The sequence below is a fragment of the Pongo abelii genome, chromosome 3, assembly GCF_028885655.2.
Source record: "Pongo abelii isolate AG06213 chromosome 3, NHGRI_mPonAbe1-v2.0_pri, whole genome shotgun sequence".
Classification (NCBI taxonomy): Eukaryota; Metazoa; Chordata; class Mammalia; order Primates; family Hominidae; genus Pongo; species Pongo abelii.
This window is the reverse complement of record NC_071988.2, coordinates 188,113,921-188,141,888: the sequence shown is the minus strand read 5'-3', so window position 1 is coordinate 188,141,888 and position 27,968 is coordinate 188,113,921. Positions and strand designations below refer to the sequence as shown.

Below are 27,968 nucleotides of genomic sequence, written 5' to 3'. Positions count from 1 at the left end.
ACCTGTTGGTGTGGCACCCTTCGGGGCCACACAGCAAGGGTAACATGCCCAACATTAGTTAGTGCACCTGCTGTAGTTTCTGCTGCCCCCACTGCTGCAATCATTAATACTAGACCTTCACCTTAATTGTGCTAGGTTTCCATAGGGAGATTTGTATTTGCAACAGAAGATTACAATAAAGTGGAAGGTAAAATTCAGTTTCTGTCTAATAATCTATGATTATGGTAGCAAGACATAGCCTTAAAAGTTTGGATCCAGTCATGACAAGGGTTTTCTAAATTCCATTGTCCCTGTCTCTGCCTCACAATGTGAAATGTGAACTCTGCAGGATGTGGCAATGACACTGAGACTAGGTTGAGAGGCTTGTTGCTGAACTGTACAAGGAGCATGTACCATAGTGAAGGTAAAAGATGATCCAACCCCTTTCCTGGCAATAGGACAAGTTTATGAAGGTGCGTCTGGATGTTGTTTTATCTATTATGAAGTTTCCTATATCATTTATGTAATGAACAGACAAATTTGCTACCTGTGATCCACAGGCTACATGTATAATCTATAAAAGCTGTCTTGTTTTTTTCTCTGAATGACCTTCAATGTCTGCAAAACAAAAAATAAAAACCTGGGCCAAGTGCAGTGGATCATGCCTGCAATCCCAGCACTTTGGGAGGCCATGGCAGGTGGATTGCTTGAGCTCAGGAGTTCAAGAGCAGCCTGGGCAACATGGCGAAAACCCGTCTCTACAAAAAATACAAAAAATTAGCCAGGCGTGGTGGTGTGCACCTGTAGCCCCAGCTACTTGGTAGGCTGAGGTGGGAGAATTGCTTAAGCCTGGGAGGTCCGAGGCTGCAATCAGCTGAGATCACCCCACTGCATTCCAGCCTCGGTGAGAGAGGCAGACCCTGTTTCAAAACAAGAACAAAAACGAAAACCCCAACACCCACAAAAACCTGGGCCTATTTCCTAACCTACTGATTTAATAGCATATCATATCTTACCAAGTTACCGATATTATGCTTATACATGAAAGTACAGAAAGAAAAATTCCTGTTTGTATATGATTCTGCACAATGTAATTAGCTCAATGAAAAAAAGAAAATCCCTGACATGTAACCATATTTCAAAGGAGCTACATGGAACAAGGGTCAACTCAGGATATTCTCTATTATTCCAATGTTTACACAAAACATTCTTATCTAACTGTGGTTAGAGTCAGGTACCTTCCAATGTACATATGGTGACTAAAGTTATAAAATTTGCCTTAGTAGTTCTCCTGTCAAAACATGCATAAATCCAATTTAAGTAGAAAATTCGGGAACAGACTGTCAAAGGAAGAAATAAGAGCTGAATAACTATTTATTGTTCTCATCCAGTTCATAGTGGCTAAGGGGATTAGGATTACTGCTTTAAAGTTTTGGAATTTTGTAAGGCCTTGGGGACAAAATCTGGTAGGGTATGACTGTGCTACTATTAAGCTTTTCTGGACCAAAACCATGACTTAAAACTTTAAATGACACAGTGTCTACCATTTTCAAATGTCTTCCCTTTGGTAGGCATTTGAGTTTGATGCTCCTGGTATTTAAAGGGACATCACTTATGTAGCACATGCACAAGATACACAAGATATTTTTGGGAGGAATATTACATCAAATGCAAAACATTTAGCAGAAGTTAAGTTTAAATATGCATAGTGTTATAAGGTCTGTTCCACAAAGACCTGGGGAGAACTTGGTGCTTTTCTGGCTACCAGATGGTATCCTAGCAGCTACTATGTCTGCTATACAAAGCTACTCTAATGCCACCTATGTGCGAAGTACAGATCCAGTCACTTGCCTTGGATCTTTGAACATTACACAGGATTTTGTTTTTTGACATTTGGCTAGCCCACCATGATATCACTCATTGAAATGATTAACTCTACTTGGAAGCAGTGCTTTACCCAAACCACATGAAATTCTACATGTTGTCAAAAAAAGTGTATTCCTTTCCATACCTTCCTTGCAATCATGTTTATTTTCATGCAGCACAAATCCATTACGGCATTGACACATGTAGCTCCCCATTGTGTTGACACATTCGTGCTGACATCCACCATTATCCTTAGAGCATTCATCTTTGTCTAGCAAAGAGATCAATCCCATAGTTTAGTAAGTAACTTTAAAAACAAACGATATCAAAGGGAGTCATTTAGTTGTGGTTAACACTGCGAAGGGGTAAACTAAGTCATGGTTTCTCCTGTTCCCAACATAAAAGAAACAAAAATGTATGATCTCTTAGTTTTACCCTTTCCTTGTTTAGCTTGAAGCCTTGTACCATGAATCAAGTTTCCAAGACTATTAGTGCTATGATAATAACTTGTAATCCTCTTTTATTCCTATGCTGGAGTAGAAGTTTTAGGTAGGAGAAAGAGGGAATCAATAGATCTTTTTTCAAATTAACCCTAAACATTTATTGCCAATTTAAAAAATAAATTTAAAATTGTGCATAGTTTGAATAGGGGCAAGAAATAGCATTTAAGTAGAGGGATATCCTTCAATATATTAACCATGGTATACAGACAGAGGCTAAACAAGGTTCCAAGATTTGTATGTAATCACTTAAAAAAATCACTCAGTATAATTACTGTAGTTGATTTTTTTCCCCATTAACTCTGCAGTTATGCTTAGCGTTAATGAATTTGGACATTTCATAGCATTCCAAGCAGAAAAAAGGCATAAACTACTCTAAAGAAGAAATGAAATTTATATATTTTAAACAAATCTACTCTGGTAGACAAGTTTATTAATAAGTCATCCCCTAAAAGGGCTTTTAGTGTGCTAGAAGTAAGGTAAAGATTAGACTAGGAAATATGAGCCCCAAGAAACAGCCAACAAATTCACTACAGGGAAAAAGGCCAAACTAGATTAACAGGCAGTCAATTCGGGGAGACATCAACCATCACTCTATGTCACTCAGCTGTCGTTCCATAGCTGGCCTGTCCATTAACGTCAAAACTGGCAGATTGCTCCTGACACACATTCATGATGGCACGTCACTCAGACTTTCATCACTCCCACACATAGAGAATGAAAAGGACGTGTTACAGTCATATGAGGAGTTAGGCTGAATTCAAATTGTACCCTCTCAGCTGATTTTGCTAGTGAGCACTAGCAAGATCTTGGTGGCATAGAAATTATACTATTTTTGCTTTTTTATCAATTCAATATTCATTCCACGGAAAAAGGTTTAGGGAAGATATTTTCATCAAAGAATCTGATAGTAATTTTTAAAGGTGCATCTATTTTGTTACATTTGAAGATGGATTATACGACACACGCGCTTACAGGTGATATGAATGCATTGGCAATATCTGAATATTTTAAATACATACAGGCAATCTCAGTTTTTAAAGAATATATCATAATTAGTGTATTTGTGATTTATGTGTTCTCCACCTATCCTTGACACTTCCATTATTCTTTCAACACTTACTATGGAGAATAAGCCAAAAGCAAAACAAAATGAAAGCAGAATAAAGAAAATTATTCTGTGAAAGAGCATCAAACACCGAAATGTTGAAAAAACCAGGAGTTAATAGAAAATTAGATTTGTAAAATTAATTTTAGAGAAATTTACCATAATTTTGAACTCTTATTCCATTAGCTGTATCGACAGTGAGAATTATAGTTTATGAATTATAAATGACTTCTACAGAATGGGTGGATAGTAAACCATACTTCCTATCACCGTGGCATCAGCTGCCTGCATTTTCTAATGCAGACAGTTAAGCAGTAAATTGCTTGAATTTGTTTTTCACTCTGACTTTCTAGAGGCTCTTTACCTTACGAAACTTCAGAAAAATGCTTCCTTATGAGTGAATGTAGAATTTATCTCTGCTAAATGGAAGAACCAATTAAGAAAATGCTGGTGGCAGAATTATTCTGAAATAGACACATATTTCCTTTGAAAATGTTTATATAATGATGGTTTGGTATACTTAATATAGACCTGATAGAGTGAACTTTAGTTGTACCCTGGGTCAACCAGGCTTTTGAGAGTAGCTTGGAAACCTAACAACTGTATGCAAAGCAACTTAGAGAAAATTAGTTCACATTTGCAATTGACTGATAAACAGATGAACTGCTCAGAGATGAACAGTGTGGAGGCAGAGATGGCCTGAATCACCCTTTTATTGGTACCTATTTGGATTGCCATGCAAGAAAGATACAAAAATGTTAAAATACAAATGTGAACACGAGTGTTATTCAACAACACATGCATTATTGCTGTGTTTAAATCCAGTCATTTTATAATAAAAATAATTCCAAAACATAAAATATGCCTAATATCCAAACTTCATTCTAGTGGAAAGGTTAAGTCCTTTGCTCATATTTCTGAGTATAATTAATTTCAAGATTTGTTAAAAAATAAACTGACCTATAGTAATAGTAACTAAAGAGAGATAAAATTAAAAATGAAAGCAATTATATTTCAATGATTTTGTAGCCAACCATTAATACTCTTGTTGTGCTAAAAATAATAATAATAACGATTTCAGAATAATTTTTGGAAGACGAGAAAGCAGAGGAGGAGGAGGAGCAAGAGGAAGAAGAAAAGAAAGAAGAGGAAGGAAAAGAAAGAGAACAGGTATAAGAAAGCGAAGAAGAGTTATTATTATTATTTATATAGTCATTATTCTCTAAGTATCTGTCATTTTTTACTTTCCCAATTTATCAGAGTTTCCTGCCTTCATTCGCACATCTGATATAGCATAATTTAATCAAGAGTGCATGAAAATGAAAAGTTATCTGTTAGGCGGCTAGAATATACTTATGAGTTAGTCTAAATTTAAGCTAAGATTCAAAACTGAACTAATCAAAATAGCATCTAAAGGCAGCAGAAGAAAGTTATTATATCCTGAAATGTAGCATGTAAAACTGTGCCTCCATGTGTCAAATAGTCATATGAAAAGAGAAAATTTCAGGAAATCATTGGAATACTTAAAATTATCCAGATGTTTGACATCATGCAGACTAAAAAAATTTTGGTATTTTGCACTATATTTTGAAAAAATTTTAATTTGTCTGCAGAGTAGTAAATATGGTGTGGTTGTTTTAAAACCACTTGTTTGAAAGGGAGTTAACAGACTATTCTAATTAAAGTGAATACAATTTCGGATTTCTTATGTTGGTGAGAAATGGCAACTTCATAAAAGATCAATTCTGCAAATACATTATAGATTTCTTATTTACGAAAGGTCATCAAACTTGGGAAAAAGCTATTAGCAAACATAATTAACTTCTGTTTTCACTTTCCATTTCTGCTCTTAGGACAAAAACTCTGTTTTGAAGAATACAAATCCAAGGAAAGAGAAAAGGGAGAAGGAGAGACATTTAAACATTTGTCATAATGTCTGCATAACACGTTCAATAATTGAGATTTCTATCAATAATTTATTTGAAATTTTCTGGCATTTTCATACACTAGACACAAAATAAAGAAAAAAGTGTTTTCCTTAGTGCTAGAAATAAATGTTTTATCGAGGAGAAATAAAAGCATTTATTTTCTGCAGAAGGAAATTAGCCCCCTTCTTTGGAATGGACATGTCTGCTTTCCATTCCTTCATGTAAGATAAAGAAAAGGCCCATCATTAGGAAAAAGGAAGAGGGTATTCTTCCATCAGAGGCCTGCAGCGAACCTCTGAGACTATCAGAGGTCATCAGTCTATGAATGATACATACTGGATGGAACTGAAGTTGCAACCTGTATCAAGTTCTTGCAAGATTCAAAAATAAAAATTTTCTCTTTGCAGAAAGCTTCCTTATCTGTAGGAAAAAGAAGTCAATGGTCCATGCAACAGAACAGAAACATACAAGAGCAGGTATTCTCAAATTAAATGTTCAAGATCTGAAATAAATGGACACATGCACAGCACACACAGGCCCAACATAAAACTATCCAGTAAATAATCACCTACAAAAAAGCACCAATAAACACTACGAGAGCTACAACAGAGACAATTTTCTCTTTCCATAAACATGCAAATATTTAAATTTCAATAATGATGAAAACTTGGAAGCAGGATTCAAAATCATACAAGAAAGTTGTAGTTGTGTTACTGTGTGTAATTAATCACTTTAAAGTTTTGTTAGAGTAATATCATGTCGAATTTCATTTGCAAATATCAACAACCATTCCATGAGAGAAAAAGTGAACAAGAAGGACACTTACAAATATCGAGACACAGTGAAAGAAAGATAAGATGAGGAGCATGTCAATTGAAATCACTTGAATTTAGAGCTAGACAGATTGCAACGCACACATTATTTTAAGTGACTCCTCCGTTTGTTACAGACAGAAATGAACTGGGAGTCGGAAAACGAGTTTTAGTCCATTTCTGTCCTTGAGCAAGTCCCTAGGCTTATCAGCAATAGTTAGATCACATTCCTAATAGATTTTTCCCCAAGGGAGACTGCTATTATTCTTCATATTTTCTGTTATCAGAATAGCAGTCATAACTGAATCTTTTCATTAATACAGGGTTGCCTATAAAAGGCAGAATGCCTGTGCTCAACTCTCATTGCCTGAAGTCATTGTTATATTATTCCCAAATAATAAATGCTATAATTAAAATTTTAAAATATGTCAAGTTCCCAAATGTGCTATTTTTTTCAGGTATAAAGTCCAACTAATATTCCTGTTATGCTTAACTCATTTAAAGAAAAGAAACTCTTCTGAGCGGAATACTCTTAGCTTTGCTTCCTCACTTAAAATTAAGTAAATTGCATCATGTATACCTATGCAGACTTGCAGACTTGTGCTCAAATATATCATATAAAATTAAATTTGGTTTTACTACCATATAAACGAAATTATTATTGTTAATCTAGCAACAAATCTCATTTAGTCGAACAAAATAACACCGATCTATTGTTGGACTATACATCCTCTAGAAAATGTCTATGGCACTATATTCTCAATTACCTGAAAATAAATGAATACACACATAATACTACATAATGTCCAAATGGTCTTATGTTGGCTTCCTAATTTCTTTATTTGCTTTAATATTACTTCATTGTATTACTCTTTAAATATACCCTGGAATAAGTGTAGCATATTACACTGATTTTTATAGAGCAGCTTATAAATTATTTTGCTATAAAATCCAATGACTTCTTAATTTTTAAGCTATGGCATTTTTATGATTCATTTATGATATTTAGTCAGAATTGATAGATGAGAGTTTCTTAATTTTATGAGCATGGAACTGATGTGAATTATTCCTCTAAAAAGTTCTTAGAGACATCCCTTCAATGTTATTTCTTAAATCTAAAAAGTGTTTGTTTTAAAAATCTGAGGCTACGTGCAAGGATAGCTAAAATCTCTTATGCAATTATTTTATTAGACAATGTTATGTTGAAAATAATACTATAAATATATTATTTCATTGTATGTTAAAACTTAAATATATTTGTCTTTTTCCTGATGTATCACTTAACTGAAAGAAAGCTAGAGTTTTATTTTTAATAGATTTCTTTTCCAAATACTATAGAATCACTTATTACCAAATATTATTTTTTACTATTATTGAGTTCCTTGAAAATTCTTAGAAGTTCCTGGAAAAAGAATGTGGAACAAATAGCTGAACATGCTATATATTCTGTGTTAAGGTTTCATAAAGCCACAACTACTGAAATTTTTAGAATACTGGCTAAAAACATAACCATTTAAGACTGTGTGTCTATAAAATATCTCTTGATTAATGTATATAATATATTAACATCTTTATTAGATTGCCTGTAATAAAATTTTTGGGAATCTAACTCAATTAATTACACTTGTATTAATATTTATTAACTAATGAAGAAATAGGTGTCTATAAGGCAGTGTTTGCAAACTAAAAATATTTGGCTAACAGTAATAGGTGGAAACATAATAGGAGTTTTTTTTCTTTTATATTTATTTTTATATTTAAATGAAAAGAAAACTGAGAAGAAAATGGAGAAAACCATAATGCATCGTCTTTCCACCCTAACCAAGCATTCTTGGTATTTTTATATGGCAACTTTCAGGTTTGTTCCAATCTGTATGCTTAGCTGTATAGACACTGCATGCACTGTTTTATGCCTAGATTTCCATTGACATTTTACCACGTACAACATTTTACACCGTGAAATCGCTGAACCATCTTTGTAGCACAGAAGAGTCCACAAAGTGCATTTGCCATAACTTATTTACGATTTTCCTGTTGTCGCAATTATTAGGTAGCTCCAAATTTCTGTCACTATCATATTATTTTGAAATTCTTCTTCTGGATTTTGAGATATTTCTTGATGAAAAAGTCCCATGGATGGGATTTCTGGGGCAAATAGAATAGTCATTTTAATGACTCTTGATTTCGATGCTAAATTTCTTTCTATAGAATTTGTGACAATAAATCCAGTAACAAACTTTATCAAAGCCCCAATAGTGAGTTTTAGCATTTAAGAAAACTTCAATTTTGTTTGTGAAGTATAATATCTTTATAGTTGACATACCTACTTTATAATAATGTAGTTACAGTGAATTACTTGGCTTTTGACATATGATTATATATTATCACACTGAAAGCATTGTTAGAAATCTAATATTTGCAATGTGAACAGACATCAATTAAAATGGATAATCTTTTGTAAATTATGACTTCATAAGATCATCATAATGAAGATATTTATTCACCTAAATTCTTATTTTCTGCCATCTCTTGATAATACAACAGCAATTTATTACAAACACGTTTTTAACCTTCGCTTTTCGTGGGCAAACATCTTTCCCGCTAACAGAAACTCCCAGGAAATTAAATGTGAAATAGATCTAATCACTCATCCAGAACTACGGTATTTTAAATATCAATCTGACAAACAGCCAAGACTTTTCAATGATTCACAAAGTGAACCCTGAAAATTTATACTTAATAATAATTGTCTTGGACTTTACAAAACAATAATCTAATAAAGAAGTGAAAATTATATCTGCTGTTGTTTCCCAGGTCATAAGGAAAAGAACTAATGCCATTTGCCAAGGTCATGATCAGTTCTTACGGTTAAGAGAACGGTCTTTGGACCAAGAGATACTAGGTTTAAATGCTCTGTGACACTGAGCAGCTTACTTAACTCCTCAGCTGCCTCATCTGTCATATAAATATATGAATATAACAATATAAAATGAAACTTTGGTGTTTAATTTCTTCATGAACTTTATTGTTCAGTTTAGTTAACTACTTATACTCCATCAAACAATCTAGGCTAGACTCTTTGAAAACTATTGTCATGTTAATTGATTTATATATATATATTTTTTTAAGTGCACTGATAAATACTTAAAACATGGATGATTTTCTGAAATCATCCATGTTTTCAGTATGCGTCAGTGAACATGATTTATACCAAATTATCTGTTATTGGCTCAAGTACTGCCAAGGTGCTCAGTTAATTTTACAAAGCACAGTTCCACAGAGATAAAGAATAAAGACCATACATGCTCATGTGGTGGAGAACAGAATCTTCTGCACAAGCCTTCAGAGCTGTATTTCAAAGAATTAAGGAAGCATATCTTATATTTCAACAGTACTGTTTCTAAGGACAAGAATAATCTGTTTTTATAATTTGGAAAATTTTTTCTGACCAAAAATATCAGAAAGGGAATTTTAAATTTTCTGGGTAACTAAATTTAATCATACTTTGTAGCATGTTTCTTTTCTTAAAAAAATTTAAAATTAAATATATGACTAAAGTAACATAGAAAGGATCCTGAACACTTTCTTTTTAAAATCATTTTAGATTCATGTGGTACGTGTGCAGGTTTGTTACATGGGTATATTGTATAATGTTGGGGTTTGGGGCTTCTATTGAACTCATCACCCAAATAGTGAACACAGTACTCACTAGTAACTTTAATTATTATGACAAAATTCATTTACTTCATAATTTCAATTTTTAAAATAAATATTTAGATAGCTTTAAGATAAGTAACTTTGTCTCTACCTAACCACTGGATCATTTAAACTTCATAAAACACATAATATTTATAAAATAGTGAAGTCTTAAAAAGTCTTATTTTCATTAAAATATTAAAACTATACTTTGACTAACACAAATCTTAAATGAATACCTGAGAAGCATTTGTAAAAGGTCATTTAATCTGGGAAAAAGAAGGGAATGAGAACACGGGAGCCGAGGTCCATTGTATTCTGGAGGCTCTTTTCTGTATGACTTGGAACTCAATGGAGCTTGTGAACCATTAACTTCAATTACAGTGAAAACCCCAAACAAACCCTGGACATTGTAAATCTCATTAATTTTAAACACATGAGGACCAGAATAAATGGCCTTTGAATTAACTCAATCCAAATTACCTAATATTAAAACATAATTGGAATTCAGTTGCTCTAAATTGCTTGCTAGTTGCAAAGACAGAATAGATTGCTATACTAAGGTTTATTATAATTTTATCTACTTGGGAAGTTTCAAAATAATGTTTTTATAAAGCATGATTCTGAGATTGAGAAAGAAATTTCTTGGTTTTTTAATATATTTCCATACAATCTGGGGAGTTTTATAAAATTTCAGCTCTTTAAGAAGGAAATTTTACTTCGAGCTGCTTAAACTAAATGTTAAATTCCAAACACAAAAGTGCAAACCATTAAATACAGCTGACAATATATTATATTTAGTAAAATTATAATTTCCATGTTCCTAGGTTTCTTACTGCAAACATTTCTGTAACGATGAGGCTAAGCACAATTTTAATATTAACTTAATAATAATGAAAATATATTAAAATAAGAAACAACATACTGCTAAATAAAAAGATATAAAAGTGTTGCTAAAATGAGACTACATTTTCCAAACACAAAGAAAAATTATTTTGAAAAATCTGCCCCTTTTGGGAGGTCTTGTATCATTATTCCCATCCACCTGTAAAGAGTAAAGTCACTGTATAAAAATATTGCTATAATTATTTTTGTGTTGTTTGTACCAGACTTTATAATATTTGACTAAATTTTATATAAGATCTAATTGTTTGGAGGCAACATTTCATCAGGGCCCCTATTATTTAATATCCTACTTTTAAGTAAAATATTACTAAACCTATGTCAAATGGTAAGGCCTTCTTAACTTCAAGTTGCATTTACAGAAAACTACGAAAAATAGATCACATATAATTTAATCCAATCCACACTGAAAATCTGTAATATACACATACAACATGTGAATACTTATACCTGAGAAAAAATGTGCTTTGAAGCCCTTCTTGGATACAGTATTGTCAGATTTGAATTCAATTCTCATATTGTTGAACTGGGATGTGATCACTTCAGGCACTTCAGCGCCACAGAATTTGCCATGCAATTTAGACTCAGAGGAAAGACCGCTCCAGATCTCCACATAATCATATTTGCAAACCTAGAAAAAAATGTGGTTATCAGTTGCCGGATTTGTGAGTATAAGATAATTGACATTTACCTTAAAAAAACATATCTTGTTTTTCCCATTTTACTCTTATGGTAGTCAAACTAGAACTAACAGGTAAGGAAAAAAATCAGGCCAGACACAGTGGCTCATGCCTGCAATCCCAGCACACAACTACTAGCAATAGAAATAGCTCTTTCCATTGTAGAGATGAGAAAACTGAAGTTCAGAGATTTTTATATAGCTTGTCCAAAATGATGCTTGTCATACATGGCACTGCGGTGATTAACAACAAGGAGTTGGGCTTAGTCCAGTGCTGTCTCCCAGAAACACCACATTCTAAAGAGAACAGCACCATTAGTAACTTTAAAAGAGAAAGATGGATACTTGATGTATAATAAAAAATTATTTGCTTTTTAAACTTACTAAAAGGACTGATATTACTTAATTTCTTTTTGTTGCTGAGCGCTGTGAAGTTACTCTGTAGGATTGCTGCAGGACTGCAAACACACAGGAATTCTCTTCAGTGCAAAGGAGGTAAGAATTTATATTAAAATAAGGTAGCCTCATTCTGATTTATATATAATATACTAACAACACTAAAATGGAAGAAGCTAAATGAATGCCAGGTATTTTTAAGCAATTTTATGGCCACTAACAGATGTTTCCAGAATATACTTTTCCAAAGTTCCAACAGGGCACATGTTCAAGAACAAATCTTGCATGAATGACCTTATTACATAAATATGTAATTAGCAAGGTTTAACAATGCATATGATTGAACCCTGGGGCACGATCTGTGCTTTGAAATATGTCAACTCAAATTACTGGTTCTTGTGCTATTAAATAGGTGATAAATAAGCAAAATGCTGCTAGGGAAAATGAAATAACTTTTCTACTTACTTTGTTACAATTGCAATTTTTGTTTGGAGAGTTCCAATATAGTATAAAAGACTGTTTCCAAGGCTAAAGATGTTGTCATTGACTTTCCTTTGGAATATCAATATAATGAATAAAATAATGATGTTTTAAGCCTAACCCATTATTCTGTAAGTCAAGTTTTTGCTCAGTCCTTTTATTTTAAATAGCTAAGATATCAAACTATGAAAATACAGAGAATTCTGTAACAGCTTTCTACAGAGTAACATGATTGTAAATTAAAGAACACAAGAACATGTTAACATAGTTTGTAAAGAGCCCTTCTATGAATGGTGACCCTGACTATGAGAATAATGCTTTCAGAACACAACACCTCAGTTATATAAAACCATCTCCCCTGCTTTCTCCTGAATGCAGACCTCTAGACTTATTACAAATATCTATCAATTAATAAATCAAAACGTCACACCCAACACAGTAATAGCTTAAGGGAAAACTATGGGAGTAGATGTCATTCAACACTAAGTTCATACCAAATCGCAGAATTGGAGGGAAATTCCCATTTTCAAAAGGTGTAGCTCAAAAAGAAAAACCTCTCTAAAAACAGTATAAAATAATTTTCTTTACTTATTAAAAGAAAATTATATTTCATGTAAAGTATGTTAAAATGATAAATTGCAGTCTTTCTCATTATAAAACTTACACATAATGTTAAAAAGAAGCTCAAATGGCCCATTGAGTTCCAAGATTCTACAATTCCTTGAAATATGTAAGTTCATCACATTTCTTTTTTTTTTTTTAATTATTATACTTTAAGTTCTAGGGTACATGTGCACAATGTGCAGGTTTGTTACATATGTATACATGTGCCATGTTGGTGTGCTGCACCTATTAACTCGTCATTTACATTAGGTATATCTCCTAATGCTATCCCTTCCCCCTCCCCCCACCCTATGACAGGTCCCAGTGTGTGGCAGGATGTTCCACACCCTGTATCCAAGTGTTCTCATTGTTCAATTCCCATCTTTGAATGAGAGCATGAGAGCATGCGTTGTTTGGTTTTCTGTCCTTGCGATAGTTTGCTCAGAATGATGGTTTCCAGCTTCATCCATGTCCCTACAAATGACATGAACTCATCCTTTTTTATGGCTGCATAGTATTCCATGGTGTATATGCGCCACAGTTTCTTAATCCAGTCTATCATTGATGGACATTTGGGTTGGTTCCAAGTCTTTGCTATTGTGAATAGTGCCACAATAAACATATGTGTGCACGTGTCTTTAAAGCAGCATGATTTATAATCCTTTGGTTATATACCCAGTAATGGGATGGCTGGGTCAAATGGTATTTCTAGTTCTAGATCCTTGAGGAATCATCACACTGTCTTCCACAATGGTTGAACTAGTTTACAGTCCCACCAACAGTGTAAAAGTGTTCCTATTTCTCCACATCCTCTCCAGCACCTGTTGTTTCTTGACTTTTTAATGATCGCCATTCTAACTGGTGTGAGATGGCATCTCATTGTGGTTTTGATTTGCATTTCTCTGATGGCCAGTGATGATGAGCACTTTTTCATGTGTCTGTTGGCTGCATAAATGTCTTCTTTTGAGAAGTGTCTGTTCATATCCTTCACCCACTTTTTGATGGGGTTGTTTGATTTTTTCTTGTAAATTTGTTTAAGTTCTTTGTAGATTCTGGATATTAGCCATTTGTCACACGAGTAGATTGTAAAAATTTTCTCCCATTGTGTAGGTTGCCTGTTCACTCTGATGGTAGCAAATCAATAAATGTAATCCAGCATATAAACAGAACCAAAGACAAAAACCACATGATTATCTCGATAGATGCAGAAAAGGCCTTCGACAAAATTCAACAGCTCTTCGTGCTAAAAACTCTCAATAAACTAGGTATTGATGGAATGTATCTCAAAATAATAAGAGCTATTTATGACAAACCCACAGCCAATATCATACTGAATGGGCAAAATCTGGAAGCATTCCCTTTGAAAACTGGCACAAGACAGGGATGCCCTCTCTCACCACTCCTATTCAACATAGTGTTGGAAGTTCTGGCCAGGGCAATCAGGCAGGAGAAAGAAATAAAGGGTATTCAATTAGGAAAAGAGGAAGTCAAATTGTCCCTGTTTGCAGATGACATGATTGTATATTTATAAAAGTCCATCATCTCTGCCCAAAATCTCCATAAGCTGAAAACCAACTTCAGCAAAGTCTCAGAATACAAAATCAATGTGCAAAAAATCACAAGCATTTAGATACACCAATAGCAGACAAACAGAGAGCCAAATTGTGAGTGAACTCCCATTCACAATTGCTTCAAAGAGAATAAAATACCTTGGAATACAACTTACGAGGGATGTGAAGGACCTCTTCAAGGAGAACTAAAACCACTGATCAACGAAATAAAAGAAGACACAAACGAATGGAAGAACATTCCATGCTCATGGATAGGAAGAATCAATATTGTGAAAATGGCCATACTGCCCAAGGTAATTTATAGATTCAATGCCATCCCCATCAAGCTACCAATTACTTTCTTCACAGAATTGGAAAAAACTACTTTAAAGTTCATATGGAACCAAAAAAGAACCCACATTGCCACGACAATCCTAAGCCAAAAGAACAAAGCTGGAGGCATCATGCTACCTGACTTCAAACTATACTACAAGGCTACAGTAACTAAAACAGCATGGTACTGGTACCAAAACAGAGATATAGATCAATGGAACAGAACAGAGTCCTCAGAAATAATAGCACATCTACAACCATCTGATCTTTGACAAACCTGACAAAAACAAGAAATGGGGAAAGGATTCCCTATTTAATCAATGGTGCTGGGAAAACTGGCTAGCCATATGTAGAAAGCTGAAACTGGGTCCCTTCCTTACAACTTATACAAAAATTAATTCAAGATGGAGTAAAGACTTAAATGTTAGACCTAAAACCACAAAAACCCTAGAAGAAAACCTAGGCAATACCATTCAGGACATAGGCATGGGCAAGGACTTCATGAATAAAACACCAAAAGCAATGGCAACAAAAGCCAAAATTGACAAATGGGATCTAATTAAACTAAAGAACTTCTGCACAGCAAAAGTTCATCACATTTCAAACTTTAATTTTCTTTAAGAGAACACAGAAGTCAGCTACCTCTTTTTTACCTAAAAGCCACTAGTAAAAAGCTAAAAATTCCTTGGTTACTACAAGCAGAATTAAGAGGAGAAAAAGTAATTAAAAGGAAAGAGGCCAGGCATGGTGGCTCATGCCTGTAATCCCAGCACTTCTGGAGGCTGAGGCAGGCGGATCACTTGAAATCAAGAGTTCGAGATTAGCCTGGCCAACATGGTGAAACCCCATCTCTACTAAATACAAAAATTAGCTGGGTGTGGTGGCACATGCCTGTAATCCCAGCTACTTGGGAGGCTGAGGCAGGAAGAATTGTTTGAACCCAGGAGGCGGAGGTTGCAGTGAGTCAAGATAGCACCACTGCACTCCAGCCTGGGCAACAGAGCGAGACTCTGTCTCAAAAAAAAAAAAAAAAAAAAAAGAAAGAAAAAAAGGAAAGGAGGAAAAGTAGGCAGTAAAAAAGGAAGAAGCAAAACAGACACAAAAGCAAAACTATGGTATAAAACCCACACATATTATCAACAATTACTGCTTCAATGGCATAGATCCATTACATTTCTGTTCTCTGATATACATCAGAGACAAAAGTGTCCAACTGATATACATCAAAGACAAAATATTTTTTGTGGGTTAATTTTATTTTATGGATGGATAAAAATCATGTTCATTTAATAAACATTAAAAACATTGTTGGGAGAAAAGGATGCAAAGGAAGTTAGAAACAGAAGAGAACGTACAGAAGATTAAACAAAACAAACGTTTATAACCTTTCCTCTGGAATTAAACCAGTGTTGACCAATCACACAAAGGACATTTTTCTAAATGTTCCCATTTCAGGCTTGACATTCCATTTGAATTTGATGTGTGTGTGTGTGCACTCGCACAAAGGAACTTTCAAATAAATGATTTCACTTGTTTAAATGTAGTCACCTGACAGAAACTGTACCTTTAGTAGAGTAAGCTATATTCTGTATAAAAAAGGATAGCTTTAAATACATCTTTTACTGACGTTAAAAAATTAATCTTTCTTTCTTTATGAACCATGATCACATTCATAATGAAAAGCTACATATATAATGAAAATATACCCATTTCCATAAGTAAAATATGCCAGGTACTTCCAAATGATATTTTTGTTATGACTCAGCCAGAGGGTTTTGGTTTATTTTTTTCTAGAAGTGTCTGTGTGACAAGAAGTTGACCCTAAATACTCCATAGTTATTTAATAAATCAAGAAAATGGTAACTATTAAATACACTAAATAAAAACTCCCTCTAGATAATTTTCAATCTTCCAGAAAGAGTCTAAACTGTCACCCAATGCCAACAAGATTCATAAGCAGTTGCAGAAATGAGCAGTAAGACAAAGAAAGAATACAATGTCTATACTATTTTACTACATCTTTCTTTTTTTTTTTAATTTGACAGTTTGCCTTCACGGAGTTCCAAAACATGATTTTAAAAAATTACAGTTATTGTTCACTTACTTCATTGCCTTCCAATTCAAAAAACTCAAACTTCACAGAAATTCTGTACTGGGTTGGTGCAACCACTTGCCACACACAGTTCTTATTAGGAGGGTACTCCTTGGGCCAGCCGGGGGTGGTTATGGTGCCGTTAAGTTTGGTAAGAAGTCCACCACAAGCAGCTAGAAGAAAAGAAAAGAGAAAGGTATATTCTCCCCATAAAGTCACCCACTTCTTAGCACCTGTCCATTAATTAATACCCAAACATCTCAGCACTAAGTTTCAACCATCTTCTGGATTTTAAAATCCAGAAATGGCAGTCTCTGTTCCTTAGTCTTTATACAAGTATTGTGGTCATTAAGTCTCATTTTTAAAGTGTTATTTTGTAGCTTAGGAGCAGAGAATATTATGGCTGTACTAAATTTTAGTAACTTTAAAGTAGGGGGAGCAATTTAAAAAAATTTAAAAACCTGGGTCTCAGTTTTCTTATCTTTAGAGTTGGTCTAATAATATCTTGTAGTGCCTTGGCCACTACAGAATTAAAGAAAAAATAATATTTTTTTGTCGGAATTGAGAAGGGTGTTAGGAGATTTAAGGAAAATATACATGTAAAGCACAGTTTAGGCTGATGTAATAAAACCAAATCAATTGTTCATTTCCTCAAACTTTTTTTCCAAGACAAGTAACTCAATATTACGTGAGCTACCAGACAAGATAAATTATGGTAAATAGAACATATTTGTTATTCCAAAAAGCTCAATTTAAATACTGATTTTCTTTTTAAATAGATCTGTGATGATCTATTTTTAAAAGGTTCTATTTAAATTTCATCTCTTCCTTATTGACAGTGAAATTAGCAAAATCAAAAAAATCCAAAAGCAAGCTGAGTGAAAAGAACATACATTGTTCATAATTAATTCCTAAGGAGTCAAGAGTTACCTAAAATAACTGGTCCCTTTTTTGTCTTTGTGCACGTGTGTGTGTGTGTGTGTGTGTGAGTGTATACACATATACATATATGCTATAATTATGAGTATATACAAACACTACCTGTACAGTTACTTTTACCACTTTCTTGGTAAATTATGATAACGTAAGTATTTCTAGTTGCTCCACAGAAACAGTAGTCTTGTTATTTTTTGATCGTCTCATATACAATGTACTCTTTTAAAAATACACTGCTTCATTACTAGGTCTTTTTTATTCTAGTAAAGGGGGAAGATTAGTAGGTTAATAGGTGGGATAGAGACTTCTGGAAGCCAAACAGGAAAGTTCAGACTTTTAAGAAGAAACAGGGAGTCTCTGATTTTTGCTAAATAGGTCAACAGGGGGGTGTGCATTAAGCAAATAATTCTTTCCCCTTTGCCATTTATTATATCCTCTATCACAGGTACAGTAGAGAACAGGTGCTCATTTTCAGAGGACTAACATTTTGGTGGGAGACACCAACAGTAAACCAATAAATACATAAATATAAATAATGTTAAACTGCTACACATTCTATGAAGATGAATTTTGCAGAAATTTTTAAAGAGGAATAAAGGAGGAACAGACTGGAGGAAGAAAGATCTTCCAATTCATCCTGCCTGTAATAGCGGTATGGGGCCTGTAATAGGGTGGAGGCAGGGAAAATAAAAAAGAGTTAGCTTTAAAATCTGAAGGAAGAGATCATAGATAATGGTAACAAAATGCTGTACAAGAAACCTCATCTTAAAATGTAAAGACGAAACGCAGATAACCACGACAAAAACGTCTTTTTTAAAAAATCAATCATTTATTGATAAAACACATATTTATCTCCTGCTTTATGTCTGACTGTGCTAGATGTTAGAGATACAAAGATGATTCTAGCTCAGGACTTTTCATTTTAATAATGGAGACATACCTACAGACTACATTAAGAAAAAGATAAAAACAAATGATAGATAGGCAGATGGATGGATGGAGAAATGGAGGGATGAATAGATATATAGATGGGTGGATGAAAATCTAGATCTAGATAGAGATGGAAATAGATCTAGATACATTAACATATATACACATGGTGGCCTGGTATGACAGATGGATGAATGAATGATGGTAGGATGGATAGATAAAAATCTAGATCTAGACAGAGATATTTACAGATATATTAATATGTACAAACACAGTGGCCTGGTGAATGGATGGATGGATGGATGAAAGGAAGGATGGATATAAATCTAGGTCTAGATGTAGATTTATATAGAGATGAATCTAGATAGAAACAAATACAGATACATTTATTTATATATGTGTGAAATGGTTTGGCTGTGTCCCCACCCAAATCTCATCTTGAATGACAGCTCCCATAATTCCCACATGTCATGGGAGGGACCTGGTGGGAGGTAACTGAATCATGGTTGGGGGTAGTCTTTTCCATGCTGTTCTCATGATAGTGAGAAAGTCTTACGAAATCTGATGGTTTTACAAAAAGGAGTCCCCTGCATATGCTCTCTGGCCCACTGCCATATACGATATGCCTTTGCTTTTCTTTTGTCTTCTCCCATGATTGTGAGGCCTCCCCAGCCATGTGGAACTGTGAGTCCATTAAATCTCTTTCTATTATAAATTACCCAGTCTTGGGTATGTTTTCATTAGCATAATAAATATGCTAATGTGTCTGTATTAGCAGCATGAGAATGGACTACTATGGTGTGTTACACATATATAAACAAGGTGGCCTGGAAATCAAAGGAGGAAAGGACCCATTCTATAACAAGAATTCAGGTAAGGTTTCACATCAGCTGTGACTGTGAATTGAGTCTTACTAATTGAGGAAAGAGGTCACTATAGGAAAAAGGGAAGGAAAGAGGAAGACAGACAGAGAATGAGAATATAGAAATAAATAATTGTGGGGGGTGGGGGTCCAGGAAGGAGCGCAGTCATACCTTCACAGCTCCTCCTGTCTGGGCCCAGCTCATAGCCAGGCTCACAGGCGCACTGGTAACTGCCCAGAGTGTTCAGACATCGCTGCTCACAGCCTCCACGGTCAGGTTTGGCACACTCGTCTTCCTCTATGAAAATGGTCATAGTTATAGAACAACTATACATATATATATGTGTGTATGTATGTGAAATGGTTTGGCTATGTCCCCACCCAAATCTCATCTTGAATGATATCTCCCATAATTCTCACGTGTCATGAGAGGGACCTGGTGAGAGGTAACTGAATCATGGTTGGGGGTTCTTTTCCATGCTATTCTTATATGTATATATATATGAGAGTGTAAATCTTTCTAAAAAACTACCATGCTTAATGGTTCCAAATAAAATGGAAACAATTCATTGCTTCCATTGCTTCCATCAACAAAGGAGCAGGAACAACATATAAGCCCCTGATGGATAACGTTTACAAATTCATGTTGCTGCTACCTAAGCATTACCAAAAAACCCACAGAAGGCCTGGAAACCTATTGCTGGGCGAACTGAAGATCACCTTATCTCAGACACAGTGTGTGTTTTTCTGAATTTGAAGTCAAATGAGGATAATGAAGCCTAGGCTTTTTTCAGAATGAAATTTAAAAACTTACTAAAAAGCATAGCTTCAGCAACGCTGATTTTACATTATAGTTTGATAGATATATCCACAAAAATGCTTTTAAAGAAATATCATTATTAAGAAATGGATTGTGGTGAACATAAATTAAAAGATATAAAACTCAGAAATTGACTAGATCTCTTTAAATTTAAAATATTGTGTTTCTTATATAGACATTTTGCTCCAGAAAATATGATAACCCCATATTTTAATAAATATACATACTGTATAATTGTATTTTGAAACACAAAAGTATACATAAAGTATATATATAATATATACTATTTTTAAAAATGTATATGACAGGATACTTCATAATCTCATTCTTCAGGAATAACCTAATATGAGTTAGACAAATAGTAAACAGTCCCTGAAGAAATTATGCATCAACAAGACACTTGATTTTAATAAGTAAATATATGACTATCACATGAAAGAAGATTGATAGCATGTTTCTTCTATGAAATATATCACATACAGAAAATTTCAAACAGGTAAATGGAGATTTTAATGAATTCTTTTAATACCTGTAGTAAAAGTGCCAAGTTTTTCTGTCTTTCATTTCATATGATGAATAAAATAGCTTTCAGGGAAAATCCATTATACTGTTCTTCTTTAAATTTTGACAATATTTACATATCTGTCACTCTAAGTTTTGCAATACACAATTGAATCCTTTATCCTATCCTATATCATTTATCCTATAAAATCAATATAGAGGAAAATTTTGTTTTCTCTTCCCATAGAAATATTTTATTCTATAATGACACACAACATAAGTGTCAATGAATTTCCTAAATGCATATGTCATGTTAATATTTTCACCAAAATATTTGCTTTCTTTTCACCTCACAATACATACAAAATATGGGACATAAGAATAAACTGAAATGTAGTTATGTAATTCAAAATCAAAGCTGATCAGAGATAATTATTTGTCAAAAAGACATTTTAGATATCAGAATATTCTGCTAAGGAGGCCATAAATTATTTTCAATGTGGGGGAATACTAGTCTGAAAGGGAGTAATGCTGGGACCAGGAAACAAATAGACAAACTTCATGTCAGTAACCTTTTTCTGTTCATGAATTCTTGGTTGGTTATTTGCATTGCAAATATTTTCTTTCTGTCTGTATATCCTTTTCTGGAACTTGCTGTTTTGACTATTTCATAAAAACAGATGGTAGAATATCCTAATGGAATTCCTACCCTGTGCTACAAAGTTCTAAACTCTAGTATTTTATTAATAACCTTTTCTATCAAAACTCTCCAAAATATCCATATTCATATTCAACTTTCAATACAACTTTCTCTAGTTCTCCCCTAACTCAAAGCTAAACACTACAATTATCCTTGATAAAGAAAATCTCATGTTTGAAAATTATTTCAAATTACCTTTAAAAAAGTTAGCAGCAAACCCTGCTTTGTTCACAGTTCCATCAGAAACAAACTTCATCCACAAAGTATTGGAGGTAGATCTTATATCTTCAGGTTTGTCATAACCACAGAAACGCCCTATCAAAGGGCTATTTTCACTGGTTCCATCTCTAACTTCCAGGTAGTCATAAGCACAGTTGTCATGTCTTTCAATCTGCAACAGAAAAAAATATGTGAACATATATGTTTATAGATAAAACATTTTCTGTAGGAGGATAGATGTCTTCTCAGTGCCATACTTCTGATTTGTTAATATAAAAAGTTATTTGTATCAAATGAGTGTACTTGAATGTTTCTCATGAGTGTACACTGTAATAGCCATGAACAAAGAACCTTATTCTAGTAGACAGGGAAGGACAAAAAATAACTATGAAACAGTACATCCACATGAGTCAGGATCAACAGAAATTAGTTGTCTTTTAAAAGAAAATTAAACTACAAGTAGAAATTCTTCATTCAATAGAGGCTGAAAAAAATCCCAAATTAAAAATTATCACTAAAAATCTGGGCCTGATATGCTGCTACAAGTAATACATAATTTCTTCTGAATCATAGTTATAAAAATTGCTCCATAGTCTTTCAATAAAATCACTATTTTATTCATAGAAAATTTGGATTCAAATTCTCTGAACAAATGTAGCACTGTTTTTGGTTATAAATCTCTTTTTGAAACGAAAATCTGATAATATGGGATTACTGTTCTTCCTTAGTCTATTGAATTCTTTCTCCGCAATTAACCCGGCTGTGTAGAGAAAGACTACTATATAGTAGAAGCAACAGTGGTTTTCCCTTTCCCAAGGAAATATGGCCTTGTTTGGATGAGGCTTTTTACCTCAACACACTCCTCTCAGCCCAGATAATCAGGGGAAACTCAATCTCTTTCCTTAACAAATGAATGCAAATATCAGGTCAGACTATTGGCCTATGACACTTTATGGGGAACTACATGTTCATGGACCCATGTTTCAGCCCTGAGCTTCTAAAAACAAGCCAACAAAAAAGCCCAAAATTTACAAATTGTTTTAAAAATTGTAAGACAATTTTTATGTAAAATTCTTGTTTTTCACCTTTCGCAGAAGTTGACTACTAGAACTAAAGTCTTCAAAGAGTCAACTGCTTATTAGGTAGTTAAAAGTAGAAAGCAGAGATATCTACAATTAAAACACCATGAAAAGTATAAAATGTTGTCAATATCACTCAACATACAATTCGTTAATTTATGAAACTCTGTTACTAGTGTTAAGGAATATGTAGAATGTCAAGGAATATCGGGGAATGTCCATGGAACTGCAACTTGAACGCATGAAACTGCTGGTATAGTTGGTAGAAAAATCTGCTTTCTGCCTTATCAATACACTAACAATAATAGTCTTCAAATGAGGTAGTATAAAGACAAACCAAAAAAAATACACTTTGAAGCACAGATTTAGTTAGAACTAGGTACTACATTTGCTGCTTCCTAGTCACAAAATACTCAGTGCCTACTCTCCACTAGGCACTCTCTCTGCTTGGTATGCATCATTCAGAAAAATATCAAATAACCTTGCCCTCCTGGTGCTTGCATTCTACTGATGAGTAGCCAGAAAAGGAACAATAAACAAAATAAATAATTAAATCATAAAATGTTAGAAAGTCATCAATTCAACGGAAAAATAGAAAGCGTGGCAAGATAAGAAGTGTGAGAAGATGTCTATGGCCTTACCACCCTGAAGGTTCCTGATCTGATCTGATCTGATCTCAGAAATTAATTAAGAACAGGCCTAGTTAGTAACTGGATGAGAGAGGTATGAGAAATTGGGTGGGGGAGAGAAGGCTGTAATTTTAAGGTAGGTGCTCATTGGATACTTTTCATAAATCCATATTTTTCCCAAAAATAAATTATTTTTGTGAGTGTACAATTATGGGAATAAATGGAAAATATTTATATACAGAATATCTAATTTTAAAAGCACATTTTAAAAACTAGCTCAATTGGTCACCAGGGGTGACAAGCCCAATTTGGCCAAATATATATATAACCTCTTATCTCAGTCTTTAATATAATCCCTTCAAAATTAGGGTTCTCTATAAATATGAGAACATTTCCAGATGGCCAAAGGCTGTTCTTGGTCAAGGGGACAACACAGAAAATAATATCTCAGATTTCAAGTTATAGAGTCTGAAAACAGAATAAATGACAAAACTGTAGACAAAATAACCAAAGTCTTGGCAAACCAAACTGTCCTCCCCTGCTAAAGCAGCACAGAATGAACTGCTCCCGATTCACAAATCCTATTGGAAGAGGGGGAGAAAGAATGAGATAGAAAACCACAAGAATTGAAAATACACAGTGAAGGAAGCAACATCTTGCAGTAGAAGGTCCATTAATAAAAATAATATTATGACCAGGCACGGTGGCTCACATCTGTAATCCCAGGACTTTGGGAGGTCTTGGCAGGTGGATCACATGGTCAGGAGTTCACGAACAGCCTGGCCAAGGTGGTGAAACCCTGTCTCTACTAAAAATACAAAACAATTAGCTGGGCATGGTGGCAGGCACCTGTAATCCAAGCTATTTGGGAGTCTGAGGCAGAGAATTGCTTGAACCCAGGAGGTAGAGGTTGCAGTGAGCCGAGATCATGCCCCTGCATTCCAGCCTGGGCAACAGACCGAGACTCCATCACAAAATAAAAATAAATAAAAAAGATAATATTACATTGCTTCATATTAGAAATCAGGCTAGTGTAAAAATTAAAAATGTTAATTAAAAAGGGTTTTAATTACTCTTTTAAGAAGATTATTATTAAAAATTATGGTACAAACAAGGAAGACAACATAGTTCCTATTGAAAATGAAACTCAAAATTTCAGATTTCTTCAATGATTAAAAAGAAATAGGATACTTTATATTGCCTGGTCTATAAAACTCACTCTATTCCTTTAATAGATATACAATCATTCACTTTACATTTTAATTTACAGTGTATTCACTGGTTACTTAGTAAAAATTGGAATTTTAAATATTTTATATGATACACAAAGAGTAAATATTTCACAGGTAAAAATAGCTAATTTATAGGGTTAAATTCACTAGTACATATTTATGCATTACATGTTATTTACATATTAAATATGTACCTGGTATTTGGGGTAACAACATTCTCACATAGTGAATGCCACAGATTTTGAGTTACCTAGAAAATAATATGTGCCTCATCTACATGAATTTATGATATTTGGAAATACATTATATCTTTACAACAACAATTCCAGATATCTCATCAATTACCTGAATGGTCTTCAGTTACTTATTTTTCCAGTTTAATCCTAAATGCAAGTCTTGCACAATGAATTTGCTCCATTTGTACTAATTATAATTACACTTCATCAGCTACATCAACACGAGTGATAACAATGAGCACAAATGAATATTTGAGTTACTTTATTTGTGTCATTTGTGCAACATTTTCTTGAGCTATATCAATTACTTCATCAATTAATATATGGAATGGGTAGAAATAAATATGGTTGAAACTAAAACGTGAATCAAGCCCATCGATGTCATGCCAGTAACTTAATTTAAGCTTCATCAGTAAAAGAATACCAAAGGCAATGATTTATAGAAAGAAAGAATGAAAGAGAAAGAAACAAAGAAAAGAAAGGAAAGAAAGAGGAAGGAAAGAAGGAAGGAAGGAAGGGAGGGAAGAAAGAAGGGAGGGAGGGAGGGAGGAGAAAAAAAGAAAAAAAGAAAAAAGAAAAGAGAAAGAGCAGTTTCTTTTTGAGTTAAAGCATGGATACAGTTCAGATAACTGGGAACCGAACTCAACGTCATGTATAATTAAACACACAATAAACATATAATAAATAAAGATGATGCCGATTTCTTACACACTTTAAGGTAAGCAGAGCATAAACCATGTATTAATATGACAAGTTTATCATAACGTAAACAGACCTAATATCTTCATAGAGAATATAGGGAAAGCGATAGTAAGCTCTGAACAATTTTCAGAAAACTAATAAGTAAATGATATCAGAAGTAGAGCCAAATACAAAAAGAAGGAAGAACATGTACAAAGACTAGTCAGAAGGGATTCATAGTATATTTCACTACTGAGGGTTCATATCTTTAATGCAGAATGAAGACAAACCATAGAAAAAGTAAGTGATTTCTATTTAGCAAGAACTAAAATAAATTTAACCAAAAGTGGTCAACTTCTCATTCTAAACCTGCCAACCTGTACAGAGTTTAGTGGTCAGTGCATGTGGGTGAGCTCTGGCACTGAAGGAAAGCCAGCCCTGGAGGTAGGGGTCAGGCTCAGGCTTGGGACCCACTCACATGCTTGCCTTCATTTGATAACCAAATTTCCAAATCAATATACCATTGCACAAATATCTATTGCAGTATCTAGTTATTTGTAAAAATCTCTGAAAACTTAGAAATTTCTAGAGAATAAATTTTAGTGAAAGTATCCCATGCTCCCTAAAAAATTAAAAATAGAATTACCATATGATCTAGCAATACCACTTCTGGGTAAATACCCCAAAGAATTGAAAGCACAGTCTTGTAGAGATATTTGCACACTTATGTTCATAGCAGCATTTTCACAATAGCCAAAAAGTGGAAGCAATCCACAGGTTCATTGATAGATGAATGGATAAATAAAATGTGGTATACACATACAATGGAATATTATTCCACCTTAAAAAGGGGTACCAAAAATTCTCTAATTCACAGAGACAGAAAGAATGGAGGTTGCCATAAGGAATTAGGGGAAGGAGGAAAAAATTAGGGTGTTTTTGTGTGATGGAGACAGTGTTTCAGCTTTGCAAGATGAAGAGTTATGGAAATTGCTTGAACATTTTGAATCTACTTAACACCACTGAACTGTACACTTAACAACTGGTTAAGATGGAAAATTTTATGTTATGTATATTTTACTATAATCAAATATATCTCTCATGACTGTTACAATGTAGCTTTAAAACATAGCTAATCAGATATAATTAATGCAATCTAAATTATGCAACTTGTATAGATAGTATTATTTTAAATGAGATACACTTGGAGCAATGTTAAAGCTGTTTATGCTTTGGGGGAAAATGTTAAATAAAACTCTGATTAATAAAAACAATGCAAATGAGCATTTATCATTAAAAATTAAAAATAATTTTTATAATGAGAAAAATCTAGTAAAGTCTAGGAAATAATAGTATAAACAAAAGGAACACTGAACAAAAAGGTGAAAAGCTTAATACATAATTATTTTAAATTATATTGTCTTATTGATTTAATAATGTTTATTAGTAGTAATATTTAAAATTAAGTTGACACAACACATGAATAATTACAGCTCAAGAAAAGGTTCAAACATGTTAAAAGCAACATCATAGGTCTTGCTTAGGTTTATTTTCACGTGAATGGTTTATTTAACTGCTGCCACTTCATTTTTTTTCTTCATGATTCAAGTATTTTTTTATTACTCGTGAATTGAATAATTTTATTGTAAACCTGCTATGGCCAAATAATATTCACTTCACAGTATGTGAACAGTGGTGAATAAAACAGACATGCCTCTGATGGACTGATACATAATGATTAAACAACAAAAATGTATAAGTGAAGATAGTTACAAAAGGAAAGATTTGAATGCTGTAATATTATATTAATAGAATACTGACGCTTCTCTTTACTACTAGACCTGGTGACATAAATGCACAGAGCCAGGACTTGGTTTCGATCATAGTGCTATCAGTTGTGCAACCTTGGGCAAGTTTATTGAAACTAACAAGTGCTAATCTTTCAGACACAAGGATAGCCTAGACCGTAATTCATGAAGAGCTGCATAACTCCTCTGTTTTATAGTCATTACTAAAATATATTCTCAGCTAAGTTGCCAGAAATAGTACATGGCAAGCAGAAAATCCTTAACTAATTAAAACCTCCTTATCTCGGCTTTTTAGTTCATTCACAAAGACTAGTCTACTTATCATTAAATTAATAAAAAATATTTAAAGGATTTAAAGGATTACTTTTAGACAAGCAATCTACCAAGTACCAAGATAAAAACTTATGCAC

The 27,968-nt window shown here is 33.6% G+C and overlaps 1 protein-coding gene across 3 annotated transcripts in view; it reads right to left on the bottom strand.

Moving 5' to 3' along the window:
- The window catches only part of TLL1 (tolloid like 1), a 236,193-nt gene that overhangs the window by 27,807 nt on the left and 180,418 nt on the right, over positions 1–27,968 (bottom strand). For all 3 annotated transcript variants that reach the window (XM_024246040.3, XM_054554674.1, XM_063723716.1), the window contains 5 exons: positions 21,870–22,065; positions 19,826–19,951; positions 16,938–17,098; positions 11,243–11,423; positions 1,991–2,116 (listed from right to left, as the gene is read on the bottom strand). In XM_024246040.3, coding sequence (XP_024101808.2) covers positions 1,991–2,116; positions 11,243–11,423; positions 16,938–17,098; positions 19,826–19,951; positions 21,870–22,065 — 790 coding nt within the window. The remainder of the gene's footprint in view (positions 1–1,990; positions 2,117–11,242; positions 11,424–16,937; positions 17,099–19,825; positions 19,952–21,869; positions 22,066–27,968) is intronic.